Genomic DNA, 20,557 nt, shown 5'->3' on the forward strand with positions numbered 1-20,557 from the left:
CAGCCTACCTAGGAACACCTATGCATTCTGGGAGGAGCAGGCAGTAGGCAATCCAGATCTCCCTCTATTTCTTTGTCTGAGTAGAGGGAGATCTGTTTTTGCATTGCCTGCCACTACCTTTCTGTGTATCCGGGTTCCGTGAAGTTCCATCCAGAGTCCATGAAGTCCAGACTCTCTGTTCAGTTTTTCAAAACGGATACCCGGATCCGTTTTTGAATTGGGTGAAGACAGCTGCTATTTTTAATTTTGGTATCCATGGCTCCGGTTTTGGTCCGGGCCCAAAAACAGAGCCACGGATACGTGGCCTCAGAAGGGCGACCACATAGCTAGTTTGCAAAAAAACCTGGGTGTACGTACAAATGACAAAAATATTAGACTAAAAGTAGGAGGGCTAGACCAAGATGGTGTGTGCCAGCAGTGCTGCTGTAGTCTGTGCTCTAGTTTGCTTCATGAACTGGATGACATGAATGCCATCCATAAATACCTAGCGTAAAGATAAAGCTGAGCAATTGAGCTGATGTTCAGTCATTTGGAAAAACAAGCATGCAAAGTTAATGTTGGTTATATATCCCTAACATATGACTTATCTGTTATAATTAAAGCAGAAGAAAATGTAATAAACATTACAGGAGCTGTAATTACAATCTCTAGCTATGTAGTTCTGAAAATCTTGTACACTAATATAGAAGATATTAATAAGAGATGCCAGAATAAGAGAGAGGAGAGAGTCAGGGGAAAATGAGTTATTTACAATGATATAAATAATGAACTGCCACTTAATTACAGGAGGGATACAGCACTGTTGATGGAATACAGATAAAACGTAATGTCTGTAACGTTAGATGCTAAAAATAATTAAAATGTTTGTTTTTTTTACCAGCATTCCATTTACTCCATACTTGATTTAATTTCCAAGCAAGATGGTTTGATTAAAAACAGCTCTTAAAAAGGTTTGGCAGTGGTTTTCAAGTCTGTCTGTGAATCAAATGGCTTTTTAGAATTGTTTATGAAATGACATTACAGTTTGGTCTAAGATATTTTTTTTCCTGGCTTTCTATGATTAGTTTCATCTTGCGGTACGCTATTGTTCAAATATAGGATTCCTAATGTGATCTAAAGGACCATGTTCTGCGAGTCTGGGACACAATGCTCCAGAATCTTTTACATCCATACTAGAAAGGTTCTATTTCACTGGATTAAACCCATACAGGGAACATAATTGTTTCCAAATATTGAGGACTAAGCTACAAATTACACACATCATAAAATTAACGCGTTCACGTTTGTTAAATAGATGACAAGATTAGATGTGAAATATTTCAGAATGTAGATTTCAAGTGCATCCAGAACAGGTTAATACTTCTCAATCTTGGATCCTCCACGTCCCCCCCCCCCCCCCCCAGCCCTACCTTTTCCATGCACTGCAGATAGGGAATGTGGATGATCCCCACGTGCTGTGCCTGGGTGAGCTGGAGAGACCCATCAATAGGTGGGCGATGCACATGCTCTGGCTATGTAATTGCTCATTATTTAGGGTGTCATGATGCTGGAAGAGATCTTAGTCTGACACTAAGATGTAATATTTATATTATGTGGTGACGGGAATAAAAGTGTCAGACTTAGTCTGACACTTTGATCAGAGGTATCAGATCCGACAGCAGCATTCATAAGTCTCCTTGTTAGGCATAGTCTGGCATCAGGAGCTGGGAGTGGAGTGCAAAGGATTAATAAGGGCCATCCTCTATCTTTATCATTTAAGTGAAGTTGTGCTCCTGTGATATCCTACCTGAGCAGGTTACTGATGCGTTCCTCTCCAGGGCATGCGATTCACATGGGTACAACATTACATATAATGAAGGTATATTGATATGTAGCCTTGCCCTCCCACTGAGGCTTAGGACACCAGAGATCTTTTCTACTGGCTTTAGAACTCTCACTAACCCCACATTCTGCAGAGGCCGCCTGTCAGTACTAGAGATGTCGCCACCTCTGATGGATTTCAGAAAGTAAATCAGGGACAGGAAAGATTTTACAATGGGAAAAAAATAATTTATAAATTAACCTTATAATAACATTATTATTTTATTAATGATGTTATTTTGACAAAGTTTCCTCCATAATCCTATTATAACATTACTGTTTAGTGCATTGTATTACAAGATAATGCATTATACACTTTGACTATACCTCAGTGTGAATTATTGTTTATTTGTGGTTGTTAAAGGGCGACTGAAGCGAGAGGTATATGGAGGTTGCAATATTTGTTTCCTTTTGACTAATACCAGTTGCCTGGCAGCCCTGCTGTTATCTGGCTGCAGTAGTGGCTGAATCACACACCTGAAATAGGCATGCTGCTAATCTAGTCAGATATTTGTCAGAATGCTCTGATTTGCATGCTTGTTCAGGGTTTTATGATTTCTAGTATTAGAGGCAGAAAATCAACAGGGCAGCCAAGCAATGTGCATTGTTTAAAAAGAAATAAATATGGAAGCCTCTATATAACTTTGGCTTCAAGTTCCCTTTAAACGCAATCATTATCTTTCATCTCAAGCAAAGTTCACAGTGGGAGCTGCCTTGTGTTTCCTGTAAAAACAGGAAATGAATGCATTGGAGGGGAAAAGTCCCATCACATGTCATGTGAGCGTTGCATTGCATGCACTCAATGAAAAGTATGCTTCACTGCCACACACACACATGTACTCCACTGAGATCCTGGAGTCTGTTGGATTGCATTGTACTGGATACACTCTGAGCATTGCATAGACTTACTATTGGGGTGTGATTCTGTGCGTTAAATTCCCCTGTTACATTGCACCGCTGTGAGCTGAGTAAAAGATTTTGGAAAAAAATACCTTCTAGGGCCAGTGCACACCAAAAACCTCTATCAGATTCGCAAAACGCTAGAGGTTTTTGAAGCAGATTTTCAGAGCGATGTCTAGGCATGTTTAGAGAGATTTTTTTTTCTATTTCTTGTTTTTATTGAGTTTCCAGCATACAAGAAATAATGATGCAATTCATATAGTTGAAGCAATAGTAGAAGATTAAACATTGTATATGAATGACTTCATAAAGTAAAAGTACTCAACTAAATACTAACTTGAATATCTGTGTACACATTAAACTAAAGTCAAATGTATATGTGACATAAATAACACTTATCAAGTAAAATGCAACATCAATAAACGTATGTAAAATACCATACCACATAAAAAGTATGGCACAGAAAGAAAGAAGAAAAAAGAAAACTATCTCAAAAATATAAAATATTAAACAATCCCAATCATCAATAAGCTAGACCTATTTCTAGTGGGAATTTCCTCCCTAATGTAACTAAAGTAAAACTCAAGAATCCTCAGTCGATCTCTATTAAGCCCAGTCATAACTTTATGTGTATTGATCCAAGATTATCTTGGTTAGCAGGAACATATCTCTAGCTAAGTTCTTATGTGGCATCTTAGTACGCATAGTCCATGAGATTTTCTAAACATGCCTAGCGTTTTTGGAGCGTTTTTGTGTAGCAGATTTCATATATTGTTGTCACTGAACAGCTTCTGTAATAAAAACGCTTGGAAAACCGCTCTGATCTAGCGTTTTTCAGAGTGGTTTTCGACATTCCTATACTTTAAAGAGAATCTGTACTCTAAAATTGTTACACTAAAAAGCATACCATTCTATTCATTATGTTCTCCTGGTCCCCTCTGTGCTGTTTCTGCCACTCTTTGCTGCAATCCTGGCTTGTAATTAACAGTTTTAGGCAGTGTTTACAAACAAACTAACCAGCTTGTGATAGGCTCACATAAGCAGAGTGTGTGAGTCATACAGAGCCTGCAGGGGGCCTGGAGAGGGTGTGTAACGCTTCTATCCAATCACAAGCAGCCCTGCACATTCCACACATTCCAGCCTTAGCCGACAGAGCCGACAGAAGAAAACAGATTAGATCATATAACAGAGATAACACAGCCACTGTGCAATTAGGAAAGGCTGCAGTAAGCCAGACCACATTAGAACAGGCAAAGGAACTTATAGGATAGAAGAACTAAGGCTGAAAATTTTGTTACAGAGTCTCTTTAACATTGTGGCAGAAACGCCTCAGAAATCTAAAAAATGCTGCAGCCCCCGAGTTTGCGTTTGAGGAAAGAACGAACCGCTTTGGTGTGCACCAGCTCATTAAAATACATTACCCAAGCAGTTTTAAAACCTCTAGCGTTTTTAAAAATGCTCCAGAACCGCTCTGGTGTGCACCAGCCCTAAAGAGACAAAACACTTTTTTGGAACCAATTGTTAGCTTTCATGTTTCAATAGTGTCCAGAATCTCTTGAGAGGTTAACCTAGAAATCTTATCTACAGGGTTTTTGTATCTGTACATATTGGGGGCCATATGGCTGATTAGACAGATGGTCAGTGAATATGTTACGTGTAGTTTCAGAAATACTGTATATATATATGTACTGCATATGAAATATTATGACAGTGCAAAAGTAATTAGGAACATATTTAATAATTATCCAAAGAATATATTAAGATGCACACAAATCTGCAACATAGTAAGCCCAATTATATTTTTTTTGTTTTTAATGTAAACAATGATTTGATGATTGCTTCTTTTATTATGTTCCAAGTTTTGTTCAGTGTACTCTTTTTCATAGTCTTCTCTCCTATTCTGCCACTCTGCTAACTGAAGGATTTTGTTATCACATATCTTCCATTAATCCTTCTTAATTATGTGCATACATATGCTGTTCATGTTTCATGAATTGATTCTTACAGTGTTTTCTCTACTGAAACTCCTATGGGACATGTTTTGCTTCTATATTTTATTAGTACAATGTTAACATTATGAACTTGCTTTTATTTTCATAAGGGCTTTTGGCTAAACTGCTGAAAATTGCTAATGGTCTACATGTCCCATGCTGTACTGAGACATTAAGGGCCCTTTTATACTATGACATTGCAGTAAGCAATTTTACCACAAGAAGCTACTAAGTCAATGAAAGTTTATGAACACTTTCATACTTAAAGAAAACCTGTAACAGAAAAAAGTACCCCTTAGGGGGTATTTACCTTGGGACGGGGGAAACCTCTGGATCCTATCGATCCCCCGTCCTCCTCCATCCCACGGTGGTCTCGCTGGGCCCCTCCGAATGGCAGCCATGTAAATATTTACCTTCCTGACTCCAGTGCAGGCGCAGTAGCGGCTCTCGGCTTGGGATCAGGCGGAAATAGCCGATCCCAGTCGGGTCTGCTGTACTGTGCAGGAGCAAGTAGAGCTAATTCCACCTTAGCCCATTGGGGAGCTGCTACTGCGCCTGCACTGGAGCCGGAGAAGGTAAATATTCAGCTTGACAAATTGTCGGCTGTAGCTTCGGAGGGGCCCAGCAAGACCACTGTGGGACGGAGGTGGACAGGGGAAGCCTCGATAGGATCCAGATGCTTCCCCCTCTCGAGGTAAGTATCCCCCAGGGGCACTTATTTTTGTTATAGAGTCCTTTTAAAGCGAACTTAAGCTCAATGCATACAAATCCACAGCGCTTGGTACTCGGCATCTGCAGTCACCCCACAGTGCTCAAAAATATATTTCCACAGTGACCATCACCAGAAATAAATCGAGAAAGGTCACTTCTCCATCCAAGAATCACATAAACATTTATTAGAAGCTGAATCTATATCACATATACAATGACTTACTTCCAGGGTCCTTTTGACAGGGACCCTTAGTAGTTAAAAGCATATAGTGTAACCCAGTACACATTTAAAATCCAAAAAACGATCTCATATAAGTTGCCCAGTCTCCAGTTCCTATCGGTTTCGGCCTTGCGCCGTCATCAGGGAACACTAGAGACTGAGCTGTGGGCAAAATATATAAAGATTACCTTGTAATCACTCGATCGGGGCCATTGCAGGCTCTCAGCAGAAAGTTTTCCACTTGCCGGTAATGCGCATAGCTGATAGGCTCATTACGGTCAGGTGGTTAGGTGCAAGTGGCTCTGGGATGGTGTGACATCACTACAGAGCTAGGGTCATAACGCGATTGGTCGAACTGGTCACATGAGCCAGCATGCTCGCGCCTAATTGGCTGAAAGAGACGCTAAGGATGTTGGGAAGTGTAGTTTCCAGTCTCTCCATGCTCAGCAACTCAATTACATAAAAATAACACATCAGCACGGGCAGCACGGTGGTGCAGCGGCCAGCGCTCCCGCCTTGCAACGCCGGGTCCCCGGCTCGTAATCCCAGCAATACTTAAATAAATAAATACATACATTAAAAGGCACATCTTACTAAAAAACATATATAAATTGCGTAGTATACTGCACACCCTATAAATACACTTATAACGCTGTCTCCTATAGAGTTCCCTTGGTTGCTGTCAACTTGTAAATAAGTATATAAATATAGACAATTCCTGAGTGCAATAATCTATTTATTTACAAGATGACAGCAACCAAGGGAACTCTATGGGAGACAGCGTTATAAGTGTATTTATAGGGTGTGCAGTATACTACGCAATTTATATATGTTTTTTAGTAATATGTGCCTTTTAATGTATGTATTTATTTATTTAAGTATTGCTGGGATTCGAGCCGGGGACCCGGCGTTGCAAGGCGGGAGCCCTGGCCGCTGCACCACCGTGCTGCCCGTGCTGATGTGTTATTTTTATGTAATTGAGTTGCTGAGCATGGAGAGACTGGAAACTACACTTCCCAACATCCTTAGCGTCTCTTAAGCCAATTAGGCGCGAGCATGCTGGCTCATGTGACCAGTTCGACCAATCGCGTTATGGCCCTAGCTCTGTAGTGATGTCACACCATCCCAGAGCCACTTGCACCTAATCACCTGACCGTAATGAGCCTATCAGCTATGCGCATTACCGGCAAGTGGAAAACTTTCTGCTGCCTGCAATGGCCCTGATCGAGTGATTACAGTGATTAGGTAATCTTTATATATTTTGCCCACAGCTCAGTCTCCAGTGTTCCCTGATGACGGCGCAAGGCCGAAACCGGTAGGAACTAGAGACTGGGCAACTTATATGAGATCGTTTTTTGGATTTTAAATGTGTACTGGGTTACACTATATACTTTTAACTACTAAGGGTCCCTGTCAAAATGACCCTGGAAGTAAGTCATGTGATATAGATTCAGCTTGTAATAAATGTTTATGTGATTCTTGGATGGAGAAGTGACCTTTCTCGATTTATTTCTGGTGATGGTCACTGTGGAAATATATTTTTGAGCACTGTGGGGTGACTGCAGATGCCGATTTGAGTACCAAGCGCTGTGGATTTGTATGCATTTTTCTTGGAACCGATTGTGGATGTGGTTGATCCTGAGCAGCTGGTGGAACATACACATGAGATAAAGTTTGGATCAGCGCCTGTATATACTACAAAATACGAACCTAAGCTCAAGACTTTTTTCTCTGCTCTAAAAGATCAGTACCTTTACAGAAAAATATTTCCTTGTTACAGCTTATAGAGCTCCTCAGAGATACTGCAGTGTACTTACTTCCTGGTTTCACTGAAGCACATAGAGGGTTTACATATCGCCTGTCTGAATGGCACAAACCTTGGCACAGATCAGACACAGCTGTCAGCTCAAATTACATTGGCTCATTACTAGCAAATAAGACTAAGAGCCCAGGGCCTTATTCCACAGCTGAAGCTGAATTGCAAAATCGCAAATTGCTAGTGGTTCTTAAATCGCTAGGGTTGCTACTGTATCATAGAAGTCATGAGAAGTATTTTCCACTATAGTGATTAGATTTGTAAAACGCAAATCACAATCGCTTTCTGGAGCGATTTTAAGAGGGATAATGCAATACACAAAAGAAAAATCGCAATCACATAACAAATTTAATGAAAAATCAAAATCACTGGCGTTTGCGACTTGTGATTGCGATTGCTAGCGGAAAAGGGCCCTAAGGCCTCTTGCACACTACATGCGATTCAAATTTTTTATATGATCCGATTCTTGATTCCAGTTAAAACACTTAGCAGCTTGCAGTACTTTTTTTAGGCAGGAAACACACTTGTCTTTCAGTTTTATGCGCATTTTGCTGTGTACGTTTTTTGCACACCATGGGCATGATTCACTATGACAAATAGCATGCCTTATCCGAGTTAACACGCCTTATAAGAAATAACACACCTTATCTGAGTTAACACTCCTTATAGGAGACAACACGCCTTGTCAAAGTTAACATGCCTTATCAGAGTAGCATAGCAAGTGCTACGAACTTATGCCTGCTAATTTGCAATGACGAGAGCTCCACTCGCCCTGCCCTGAGCCCTTGCTGGTTCGTAGCCCTCGATATGCTACTCTAATAAGGCATGTTAACTTTGATAAGATGTATGATCTCTGATAAGGTGTGTTAACTCGGATAAGGCATGCTATTTGTCTTAGTGAATCAAGCCCCAAGTGTTTTTTATTCAGAAAAACGCACATGTTTTTTTCATAGCAGCTAATGTAATTGATAGAGAAAGCTGACAAAACGTGCAGAATCATGGTGCAGAATGTCAGTTTTTTTCTGCGTGCAAAAAACACATTAAGGCCCTGTTTCCACTACACGTGGATTCTGAGTGCAGAAAAACTGACTCCGGATGAAGTGGAAATAGTCCCTAACTGTGAACTAGCCCATTAATTAACATGAGTTCTCAGTTTTACTGTGCAGAAAATCAGTACGAAAACGGTCAAGTGTGTTCCCTGCCTCAATCAGAATCAAAAATGGGATCGCATAAAAAATCAGAATCACATGTAGTGTGCAAGAGGCCTTACACAGGCTGTTATCTCTACATACAAACAGTGAGGGTTTCTCTTTGTGTTCCTTCTCTCCTGTGGAAAAAATCAGATTCTCTTGAATGCAACGTGGTGATCAAATCGCCACAATCCTATCTCAAAGTCAACATTGCGTTACCGTTTGCCTACCTCACGGATTATGCAGGAATGCAACTCTATGGTGACGCAGTAAGTGTAAATCTCAGTGCGCAGCGCGAAGTAGACCAATGGGAATCCTGGTGATGTACTTCCTTTCAGCAGGGAGTACCTCACTTAGCGTGGGGCGGACCTATGCATATGACCCTGTTGGTGCACTCTTACACAGGTTCATATGAGTACAGATTTGTGTGGTGCGGTGATCCTGTGGCAAGCTCCCCTGCTGTAAGATCACCACACTGCGTAAGTGTAAATGGAGTCTCAAGGTATACTTAAAGCGCTGACTTTGAATAAGGCATTTTCACACAGAATTATCATTAAATTTTAAGCCGTAATAGCTCTATCCTGCTGTTAAAAATGGTCAGGTGACTGTTGCAAGGAACATTTTTGTCTCTATATTCTCTGCAACAAGTGCTCTGTAAATTGGGACATCAGCAGTGGTTAAAGCCATGACCTTTTTTTCTGGCCTTGCTTTACAGTTTTCAAACAAACCTAAACTGAAAATAAACTTATGAGATTACTTGTATGTGTAGTACTAATGGTAAATAGAACCTTAGTAACCTAGAACAGAGCTTCTTATTTTTATTTTCAGTTTAACTTCACGCCGACCGCTTCACTCCAACTGGCGTGAACGCGGCGGCAACCCCAGGACCGCTCCACGCAGATTGTCGTGAACGGTTTTCTATGGGGCTAGCAGCAGATTGCGCGCGGGGATGCACGCGCATCTCCTCTTGGAAGAGTCTCCCAGTGGCGATCACTGCTCGGAGACGGTTAGACGACTAAACCGCTGTCTATAAACATTGTACAACGCTACGATCTGCAGCAGCGCTGTACTGGGGACAGCCGTGTGACACGGCTGTCCCCCTGACAGGCACAAAAGTGATCGGCTGTCATAGGCTGAAGCCTATGACAGCCGACCACGCTGATTGGCTGGCAGGGGGAGGGACGGAGGGGGGAGTATAAAATAAATTAAAAAAATTGTAAAATGTAATAAAAAATTAATCAAATAAATATTTATGAAAAAAAAATTAACAATTGGGGAGCGATCAGACCCTACCAACAGAAAGCTCTGTTGGTGGGGAGAAAAGGGGGGGGAGGGAGAGAATCACTTGTGCACTGAGTTGTGGGGCCCTGCAGCTAAGCCTTGAAGCTGCAGTAGCCCAATTAGTAAAAAATGGCTTGGTCACTAGGGGATTTAACACCGCGGTCCTCAAGTGGTTGAGGGCTGCATTTTAAGGCTGAATGATAAATACCAATCTGCTTCATTCAGCTCCACAATAGAAGTAATGACCTTTTCAACTTTTTGGCACAGAAATGTTATCAGCAGTGTTTCCTCAGCTAGATATGGGTTTTACCCCCTATTTACTTTTTAGGACAGCAGGCTATATTACATTTTCTCTTCATCTGACTCATTTGCATAGATATCAGCTCTAGTTTTTTATATTTGTAATGCAGGAAAAATAAATAGATAAGTTATTAGTAGGACTAGTACTTTTATCTATGTTTTAACTATGTTTATCTCATCACATCACATGTCAGTTCATACTCACTTTCAGATTATTGTCCCTCACTAAAGGTGGCCACATATGATACAATAAAAAATTTCTGTAAAAATTGGTTGTACATAAAAATGGAAAGGTGTTTGTTTTGTTTTTGTTTTGAGTGAGAAATGTGATCAAATTTCCCTTTTTTTGTTGTCGATTGCCACAACATTCTGATACATTTTTAGGAAAATTCAATGACGTAGGACAGATTGTCAACTTCTTGATTTTATAAACTCATAAATGATCAAAAACTCTGAAAAAAATGCTATCATAATTGGGTAAACACCCCAACACAAATGTGTGATACATCTGTCAGATATTTAGAAAGTTATAAACAGTCACAAAAATCAATTATATTTCTCAAATGCACCAAAAGTATCAAAAATTGTATGCTGTATGGCTTACTTCATACATACATCAAATTTTGATTTGGGCAATTTTACCATTTCCATGTAGTATGAGGACTAACAGATTCACTATGAACAGTTTGTGCAGGTAAGCTCTTGTACTACACGTAAGTGGTAAAATTGGGCAATCAAAATTGATGTGTGTATGCACCCAGAAGGTATGTACACTATTGCAATAATCTTTAGGAAAGCAGGTTAACAAGCAATTTCCAACTAGTATGCCAATCTCCATGGGCGTAGGGCCCGTGGTCGCAGGGGTCGCCGTGGCAACCGGGCCCGCCTCCTAAAGAGGCGGGGGAGGGGCCCGGGGGACTGGACCCCCCAGGTGTTGAAATCCCCGCAGCTCACTGCGGGGACTGGCTCCCGGAGGCAGAGCAGGGCTACGGCAAGATGGCTGCCGAAGCCCTGCACTAGAGACTATTTGTGTCTCCAGTACAGGGCTTCGGGCGCCATCTTCCAGTAGCCCTGCACTCTGCCTGTCAGCGCGGGAGAAACTGGCTGCAGGAGAGGATCGTCGCTGAGGAGCTGCACGGGGGAGGCTGGCTGCACGTCGGGGAGCTCACGGGGGAGGCTGGCCAGGTAAGTACATTTTTTTTTTTTACTTGTACAGGTTTTTTTTTCTGGTGAATGCTCCCCACATAGCGTTTTTTTTCTGGTGACTGCTCCCCACATAGCATTTTTTTCTGGTGACTGCTCCCCACATACCGTTTTTTTCTGGTGACTGCTCCCCATGTAGCGTTTTTTTCTCTGGTGACTGCTCCCCACATAGCGTTTTTTTTCTGGTGACTGTCCCCACATAGGGTTTTTTTTTTCTGGTGACTGCTCCCCACATAGCGTTTTTTTTCTGGTGACTGCTCCCCACGTAGCGTTTTTTTTCTGGTGACTGCTCCCCACATCACGTTTTTTTTCTGGTGACTGCTCCCCACATAGCGTTTTTTTCTGGTGACTGCTCTCCACATAGCGTTTTTTTCTGGTGACTGCTCCCCACATAGCGTTTTTTTTATGGTGACTGTTCCCCACATCGTGTTTATTTTCTGGTGACTGCTCCCCACATAGCGTTTATTTTCTGGTGACTGTCCCCACATAACAATTATTTTCTGGTGACTGTCCCCACATAGCGTTTATTTTCTGGTGACTGCTCCCCACAAAGCGTTTTTTTTCTGGTGACTGCTCCCCACATAGCGTTTATTTTCTGGTGACTGCTCCCCACATAGCGTTTATTTTCTGGTGACTGCTCCCCACATAACGATTATTTTCTGGTGACTGTCCCCACATAGCGTTTATTTTCTGGTGACTGCTCCCCACATAACGATTATTTTCTGGTGACTGTCCCCACATAGCATTTATTTTCTGGTGGCTGCTTCCCACATAGCGTTTATTTTCTGGTGACCGCTCCCCACATAGCGTTTTTTTTCTGGTGACCGCTCCCCACATAGCGTTTTTTTTCTGGTGACCGCTCCCCACATAGCGTTTTTTTTCTGGTGACTGCTCCCCACATAGCGTTTATTTTCTGGTGACCGCTCCCCACATAGCATTTATTTTCTGGTGACCGCTCCCCACATAGCGTTTATTTTCTGGTGACCGCTCCCCACATAGCGTTTATTTTCTGGTGACTGCTCCCCACCTAATGATTATTTTCTGGTGACTGCTCCCCACATAACGATTATTTTCTGGTGACTGCCCCCACATAACTATTATTCTCTGGTGACTGCCCCCACATAACGATTATTTTCTGGTGACTGCCCCCACATTGCGTTTATTTTCTGGTGAAAGCTCCCACATTGTGTTTATTTTCTGGTGAATGCCCTCATATTGCATTTATATTCTGGTGAATGCCCCCACATTGTGTTTATTTTTTGGTGAATGCTCCCACATTGCGATTATTTTCTGGTGAATGCTCCCACATTGCGATTATTTTCTGGTGACTGCCCCCACATTGCGATTATTTTCTGGTGAATGCTCCCACATTGCGATTATTTCCTGGTGAATGCTGCGCACATAACGATTTTCTGGTGAATGCTGCGCACATAACAATTATTATCTGGTGAATGCTACGCACATAACGATTATTTTCCTTCAGACTGGCATCTTGCTACTAATTGCCCTATTTCCTCTGGGTGCTGCGTATGTTTGCAAATTGAACATGGCAGCCATGCTGCTGGAAAGCGGAATTGATATAGCCATGCCATGCACAGCTATGGGGATTTGGATATGTGTGTGTTTCGGGTGTTGCGAGAGGGGGGGGGCTGTTGTATGCCGGGAGGCCAATTGGCGTCAAGTCCTGGGGCTGCAGTTTGCAGGAGATCGCATGCGCATCACCTGCTCTGGGGGCGGAGCTCCACCCCGCCTTCAGTCGATTGCCACTCAGGAGACTGTTAGATGCCGAAACCGCCATCTTTACCTATAGCACAGCGCTGCGATCAGCAGCAGCACTGTACTGGGGACAGCCATGTGACACGCCTGTCCCCCTGGGGGACAAGAGAGCGATCGGCTCTCATAGGCAGAAGCCTATGACAGCCGATCGCCAGGATTGGCCGGCTGGGGGGAGGGAAGGGATTATAAAAAAAATAAAATAAAGAAAGTAGCAAAAAATAAAGAAAAAAAGACAACATAAATATTTATTTAAAAAACAAACAAACGGGGGGGGGGGGGGGATGATCAGACCCCACCAACCGAGAGCTCTGTTGGGGAGAAAAGGAGGGGGGGATCACTTATGTGCAGTGTTATGCGGCCCTGCAGCTTGGCCTTAAAGTTGCAGTGGCCAATTAGCAAAAAAAGGCCTGGTCTTTAGGGGGGTTTACCACTGCGGTCCTCAAGTAGTTAATAAGGAACCGTCTTACCTCAATATGGAAGTTAAAGAGTAAATTATTGGCCACTTCAGGTTAATAGCACAGCGTCTTTAATCTCTGTAGCACAAGTAAGAGCCGTTTCCACTGACTGGCTGCATTGTCGCCGTGCAATCATCGCACCGCATACACCCGCAGACACTTCCGGTCAGATTACTATCCCTATGTGCCCTGGATGCGAATTGCGGAAAACTGCAGCATGCTATCCATAAATTTAGCTGCACCGCATTGCAACCGAAAATTTGCGTCAATGGAAATAATTCCATTGAATGCAGCTCTAGGAGCGCCTGTGACAAACTACCAAATTGGTAGTTTACACTTACACTGGGGCGCCTCCACCCACCTTACATAGCCTAGTCCTCCTCTTAAGGTGGCCATTAACGATCCAATTTCTAGTGAAAAATCGTTAAAACAATTAGAAAATTCTCATCGGAAGAAAAATCGTTCACTACAGCATCAACGAACCAATCTTTGTTTCCTATCTATCACAACCAACAAGAAAATCAAAATTTTTATGAAAATCCAAATCGGACGACTATTTTCATAATCGTTTGTAATCGATTGTACCCATCAATGGAGATTATTTACAACCAATCCGATCAGAATTTCTGAATGCCCGAACGATTTTTCGCTAGAAATTGGACAGTTCACTAGCCAGTGGTTCCAGTGAACCTTTTTCGAACCTTTCGGATTGCGACCCAAGTCCGTAATGTACTTTCCACAGTGGAGACGATTTTCTCCACATGCTCTAAACAGTGGTTGCCTAAAAGCAACCCTTTAGTGAAAATACTATACAATTGGTGCTCATGGTCTGTTTCTCTGTCTTTTTTCATTCCGGTCACTAGAGTTCCACACTGACTGCGTCATACCGGACACCCCTTTACTAGTTTTGAATATTTCACACACATACAGAAGTGATGTCAAAGTTTGTTGGGTGAAGGATTCTGCACCTGTGCATAATGATCATTATCTAAGGCTATCTATACACACTTTTGGAAATAAAAAATCGTCATCCAATTAGATCTGGCAAGATGCATCAGCATTTTCCACCGATTTCCGTAGTTAGTTTAAATGACCCTCCACCCCCCCTCCACAGCTGTGAGAGTAGGTTCTGGGGTGTCAGAACTTATGGTGGAATTTGAGAGCCACCTTTAATAAGGAGGGTACTCTGAGATGTCAATATCCAGTTCCCAGGCAAATAAGTAATTTAAACCCCCTACCTATTTATAATAAAGTGTTAAAGTTGCAACCTTTTATTAAATGGGTGAAGAAACACTTTTTTTTTTCCTTTTGCACCGTCTTCTGCATAGTTCTTTATTATTCTTTAACCCTTTATGTTTTGTGACTTGTGAACCAATGTTGTGTTGTCTGGATTTTTGTACTAAAGTAGAGTAACCTGAACAGCATGCAGACCATATATTTCAGACAAGATTAGCAACATGCTTGTTTCATGTGTGTGATTCAGGCACTACTGCAGCCAAAGGGATCAGCAGGACTGCCAGGCAACTGCAACTGGTATTGATTAAAAGGTAATAAATATGGCAGCCTCCATATACCTCTTGCTTCAGTTTCCCTTTAAATTTGTAGCGCTGCATTTTAAGAAAAAATGTTGTATACTAACTATCCTTTAACCACTTCAGGACTCAGTCTTTACCCCCCCCTTAAGGACCAGCGCTGATTTCTAAGATCGGTGCTGGGTGGGCTCTACCTCCCCCAGCACAGATAAAATAACAGGCAGAGCGACCAGATCGCCCCCCTTTTTTCCCCACTATGGGGAAGATGTGCTGGGGGGGTCTGATCGCTCCTCCATGCGTGTGGGTGGCGGGGGGGGGGGGGGCACCTCAAAGCCCCCTCCACGGCAGGATTCCCCCTCTCCCTCTTCTCCCTCCCTGCCCCGGAGATCGGAGGCTGCATAGGAACGAATCTGTCCTGTGTAGCCTCTAACAGGCTCCTGCCTGTCATGTGACAGCGATCCCCGGCCGCTGATTGGCCGGGGATCGCTGATCTAGTACAATGCTGCTACTGTTAGCAGCGTTGTACAAATGTAAACAAAGCGGATTATTTCCGCTTGTGTTTACATTTAGCCTGCGAGCCGCGATCGGTAGCGCGCAGGCTATTCAGGGAGCCCCCCGCCGCGAATTGACAGGAAGCAGCCGCTCGCACGAGGGGCTGTTTCCTGATTAATTAGCCTGCAGCCGGCGATGCAGATGTGCGTCGCTGGTCCTGCAGCTACCACTTTGCCGACCCACGTTATGAGTGCGCGGTCGGCAAGTGGTTAATATTGGGGAAACCAAATTAAAACTGGCAAAATATACATCATATCTTGACATAAACCTAGTGAATTAAGGCTTGTATTTTATGTTTTTTTTTAGATTTAGCAAAGTGCTTGCAAGAGCGATTTCAAATACCTAAAAATCTTTTTAAAAAAGGGTTTGGCATACTTCAGAAACTTAAGACAGTTAACTAACGTCAGACATAAACAAATTCTAAATTCTGAAACGTAGGACAAAACCAGAAACTTACTTATTGCAATTATAAGTTCTCTTCTTTGGGCAAAGCCAATGAGACGTTCGGAATCCTTGGATACCACAACAGGGAAACCATTATAGTCGGTGTCCTTGATTAGAGTCTCCACATCTTCTACTGTCATATTGTCCTGGGTAAGAAGAGAGAGCGGTGGCTCACCACGGCGGGGCCTCATGACGTCTGTTGCTAGCGTCCTGTGGGTGAACTCATCCTTTACATCTAGGAATGGGTATCCATTTAAGTGGATGTGTGCTTCATAAATTCCTTCTTTTCCAAATGCATCTGCTACCCATTTACTGGTGACTGCAGCTGCCATTAGCGGTACAATGTACTCCAGACCACCCGTCAACTCAAACATGATGACAACTAAAGAAACAGTCATCCTAGTGACACCACCTATTAAAAAAATTGTAATTTAAGACTTGGTGCACAGATTATAGTATTAACAAAATCACAATTTGGTGTTTACTTTTCATTTTTTCATGTTTATTTTTTTCACAATTAGCAGCAAATAATATGCATGTTTGCAGCAGCAGCAGCAGCAGAGATAGACTGGACACGGTGTAGATTGGTACAGACCATTAGGTAATGCACCCCCCAAAAATACTTAAAGATCTTTAAAATTGCATTTAATGTACCCATTCACATCAATATAATGCCCTGTTTGGTACACTATATGGTAAAATCTTATTTCTTCTATGCATTGATCATGTCCCCTTGACATTTGTTCAAACCTAAGGATTAAGGCCTTATTCACATCCAGCTAGCGCATATGGCTGTGCGATCCGAACGCAGTGCATATGATCGCATGCCATCTGCGCCGCTGCCCACTGCGCTGCTGATCACATCCATTGACAGTGATGGGATCAGCTCTGCGCTCCTGGGCAAAATGCAGGCAGCAGTATGCAAGTGCTTCCTAGCGCATCGTACTGCTGCGCAGCACAGTAGATGTGAACGGTAGAAGGGCAGTCTATGCCCTTCTGCCGTTCCTGCATTTCAGCACATCTTACGTGCTTCCAAATGCGCACGGAAGCGCCTATGATGTGAACGAGGCCTAAAGGCTCATTTGCCAACTTGTTATATTGCCCTGCTTTGATGTATTTATACATGTTAATCTGGTCTGCTCTCATTCATCTTTTTTTTTTTTTTTTTTCTAAACAAGCCTCAACCTTTCTTGGTAAGTCAAAGATATCATGCCTTTGAATGTGTTATTGTAAATTGTTATAAGCATTGGCTTGGTCAAGAAATGTGGTTGTATAGGTTTTTTTTTTTTTTTGGGGGGGGGGGGGGGGGGGGGATGGTTGTAGTCATTATTGAATCTTGCATATCAAACACTTTAGGTATGGGGTGGATTGGGAGGATACATTTAAAAGTGCTGCATGTTGAATTGGGCATGAGATGTACCCGATAGTAGAATATCATTAATGATACTGATATTCTACTATTGCCTATCTTATCCTATTCTCACACTAAACTACTACATCTATGCCTATCAATAACCTACCCTCTACCTATACCTGTTTTGCTGTAATACTATAGGAAATCTGCATGCAGTGAGACGTTTAACACTTTTAACACCTGTATCTGAATCTGGCTCCAGGTGTGTCATAAGCTTGCAACCCTCACCTGAGTGATATCAAATCTTTGTAATGGTGGCCACTAATGATCCAATCTTTTTCATCCAATCTTACCAAATCTATGTAGTAGAAAGGTAAATTGAGTGAATATACTGAATAGATACTTCAGGCAGTTACCTTATATTACATAGAAATGGTAAGATTGGATGAAAAAGATTGGATCATTAGTGGCCACCTTAAGATTTCCTAAAAAGTTAGTGAGTTAGCACCTGTGTTGTTGCAGTATTGTGCACACTCCTGTAGTGAAACTTTGTAAAAATAAATCCTGGATCTTATAGCAAGTCCTCTCTACGCTACGGTCAGATATGACCCAGGTGAAAGTTGCAAATCTTACCCAAAAAATTGTTCTCAGTTGCTTATAGATTTAGTCCAGGTCAGCTATATCTGCAAGGGTCTTCACTGTCTCCATCGCTCTCCAGCACAAGTAAATCGGAGCCTTCCTTTCAGTAGATGACCCATGTAGTAACCCACAGAAGAATAGCCTGTTGACTGTAACCCACATGTATCCTTCAATATAAACACAGAGGCAGCCCCCCCCCTCCTCCCAGCATAGACAGATGTGCACCTAGTATTGGCAGCCCCTGTCCCCAACATAGACAGATGTGTACCCAGTATTAGCAGCCCCCTACCCTGCATACACAGCCACATTTTGCCTCCAGTATTGGCAGTTCCCCTCCCCAGTATAAACAGCCAGACTATGTTTTCCATTTTTGGCAGCCCCCCTTCCCAATAGACAGATGTGTCTCCAGTATTAGCAGCTCCCATTAGCAGTAGTATTAGCAGCTCTTCACCTTTTTCCCTCGGGCGCTTTTGTCTGGTACCCGTGGCTGCACATGTCCTGTATCATCCTACAGCTCTCCCTGCCAAGCCTGTGGGCTCTGCTGAAGGGGCAGGGCCACATCCATGCTTGTAACCTGCCTGGAGGGGAGGGGCCACAGACACTCTCCCTTCACCGCACCTCTCCCTTTGTCACCTATGCCTGATCGCACAGTGCTCTGCATAGGGCAGCAGAGCAGCACAATTTGATGCCGATGCAGCACTGTCAGCATGCAGCACACTATTTCAAGCATCTGACTGCTATCTATCCAGCAGTCCTTTGCGATCTGCTGGAAGATTGCGATCGACACAATGGGCATCCCCATGTTAAAACAACTATGAGATAATGTTACTAATACAGAGAGCAATTCATAATACTGCACCTAGACAGGCTGCGGCTCCCACCATAGCATAGAGACCTGGAGTGACACAGTCTGCTCCTGGTCTGCACCAGTTCCTAAATATAATCCAATCATGATGGTGATAGGCCAATTGTTCCACTCCAACTCCAACTATGCGGCCTGCTATGGCCCCAACGGCTATGCTTGGAATGAACAAACCAGATGGAATCTGCAAAGAAAAAAAAAACAAAAAACACTGCTTACAGCATAATAAGATCAGCTAAAATGAAATAACATCATCTGACCAACATTTCAGGTTTAAGGTCTAATGAAAATCACAGGTTCCAGATTAATATGTGCTATAGTGTCAACATAGTAAGTATACCACTGTCTTAAAGGAAGGCAATAGCATATGCAAAATAATTATATGCCATGGTTTGAAGCAATAAAATCAATGATATGCAGCATTTATTCATGGTAACTGTGTGGTTATTTTTGTTTATAGGAAGAAGGCTGTTTCTTGAGTAAAAAAGGATTGCCTTACATTATCATGAGGATTTGCTTGCCTTTTTCAGTCCAAAAATTAAAGTGGACCTCTAGGTAAGTGGGACAAATAACCTGTAATGCAATTTTCCACTAAAACTGATTTTTCATCATCAGTGGAAAAATACTAGGCACCAGGGTCACCCATAAAGCAGCAATAAAACATAGTATACTCTATTTATTCTGTCACATGCCAGCAATGCACCATGCTTGTCTTACTCCAGAACTCCTCATGCATCTCTTCCAGGTCCTCTTTCTGTACAGGCAGTGAGGTGTGATATACTTTCACCACACCCCCAGCTGCTAATATATGCTCCTCCCAGTGAGTTCCCACAAAAGAGCATTTGCAGAGTGGTATATCATTGGCATGCAGCAGAAAAGGTAATATGCGTGTATCTTGACTTCAAATTGTAACGATTGGTGTCAGCTAACAGATTTTCTGATTATTGGTGATCTGCAGTATCACCAATAATACAGATGCTATACCTGATTATGTGGTGATCTGCAGAATCACCAATAATGCTAGTATAGCCAGATACAAGGCTACCAATGTGAGATAGTGTTTGGTGTAACAGTAACAAGGATGAGCGGATTCACCCGAGGAGCGGGTGACCCAGATAGTACTGCAGCCGGTGCTCACTATTGGGCAGGTGAGTCAGACCGTGCTGCAGCCAAGAGTGTTGGAAGCACCAACGCAAGTAAAAGATAATACAACCAGAGCTGAACAATTAATCACCTGTGGAGCAGGTGATTCAGGTAGTACTGCAGCCTAGTAGTGTTTGGTGCACAGCACAAAGAGGAGTAATACAACTAGTACTGCACTAATGATCCCCTGTGGAACAGGTGATACGAACTGTATTGCAGCCTAGGCGTAGTTGATACAGAAGGTACTGCAGCCTAAGTGTAAGCAATACAGACAGTACTGCAGCCTAGGAGTAGATGATACAGACATTACTGCAGCCTAGGAGTAGAT

The 20,557-nt window shown here is 42.6% G+C and overlaps 1 protein-coding gene across 1 annotated transcript in view; it reads right to left on the reverse strand.

Annotated features, from left to right (window-relative positions):
* The window catches only part of CLCN4 (chloride voltage-gated channel 4), a 95,447-nt gene that overhangs the window by 12,159 nt on the left and 62,731 nt on the right, over window positions 1-20,557 (reverse strand). The window contains exons 10-11 of the mRNA XM_068269897.1: window positions 19,084-19,270; window positions 16,245-16,643 (exon numbers count right to left, since the gene is read on the reverse strand). Coding sequence (XP_068125998.1) covers window positions 16,245-16,643; window positions 19,084-19,270 — 586 coding nt within the window. The remainder of the gene's footprint in view (window positions 1-16,244; window positions 16,644-19,083; window positions 19,271-20,557) is intronic.

Source organism: Hyperolius riggenbachi, chromosome 2, assembly GCF_040937935.1.
Source record: "Hyperolius riggenbachi isolate aHypRig1 chromosome 2, aHypRig1.pri, whole genome shotgun sequence".
Taxonomy (NCBI): Eukaryota; Metazoa; Chordata; class Amphibia; order Anura; family Hyperoliidae; genus Hyperolius; species Hyperolius riggenbachi.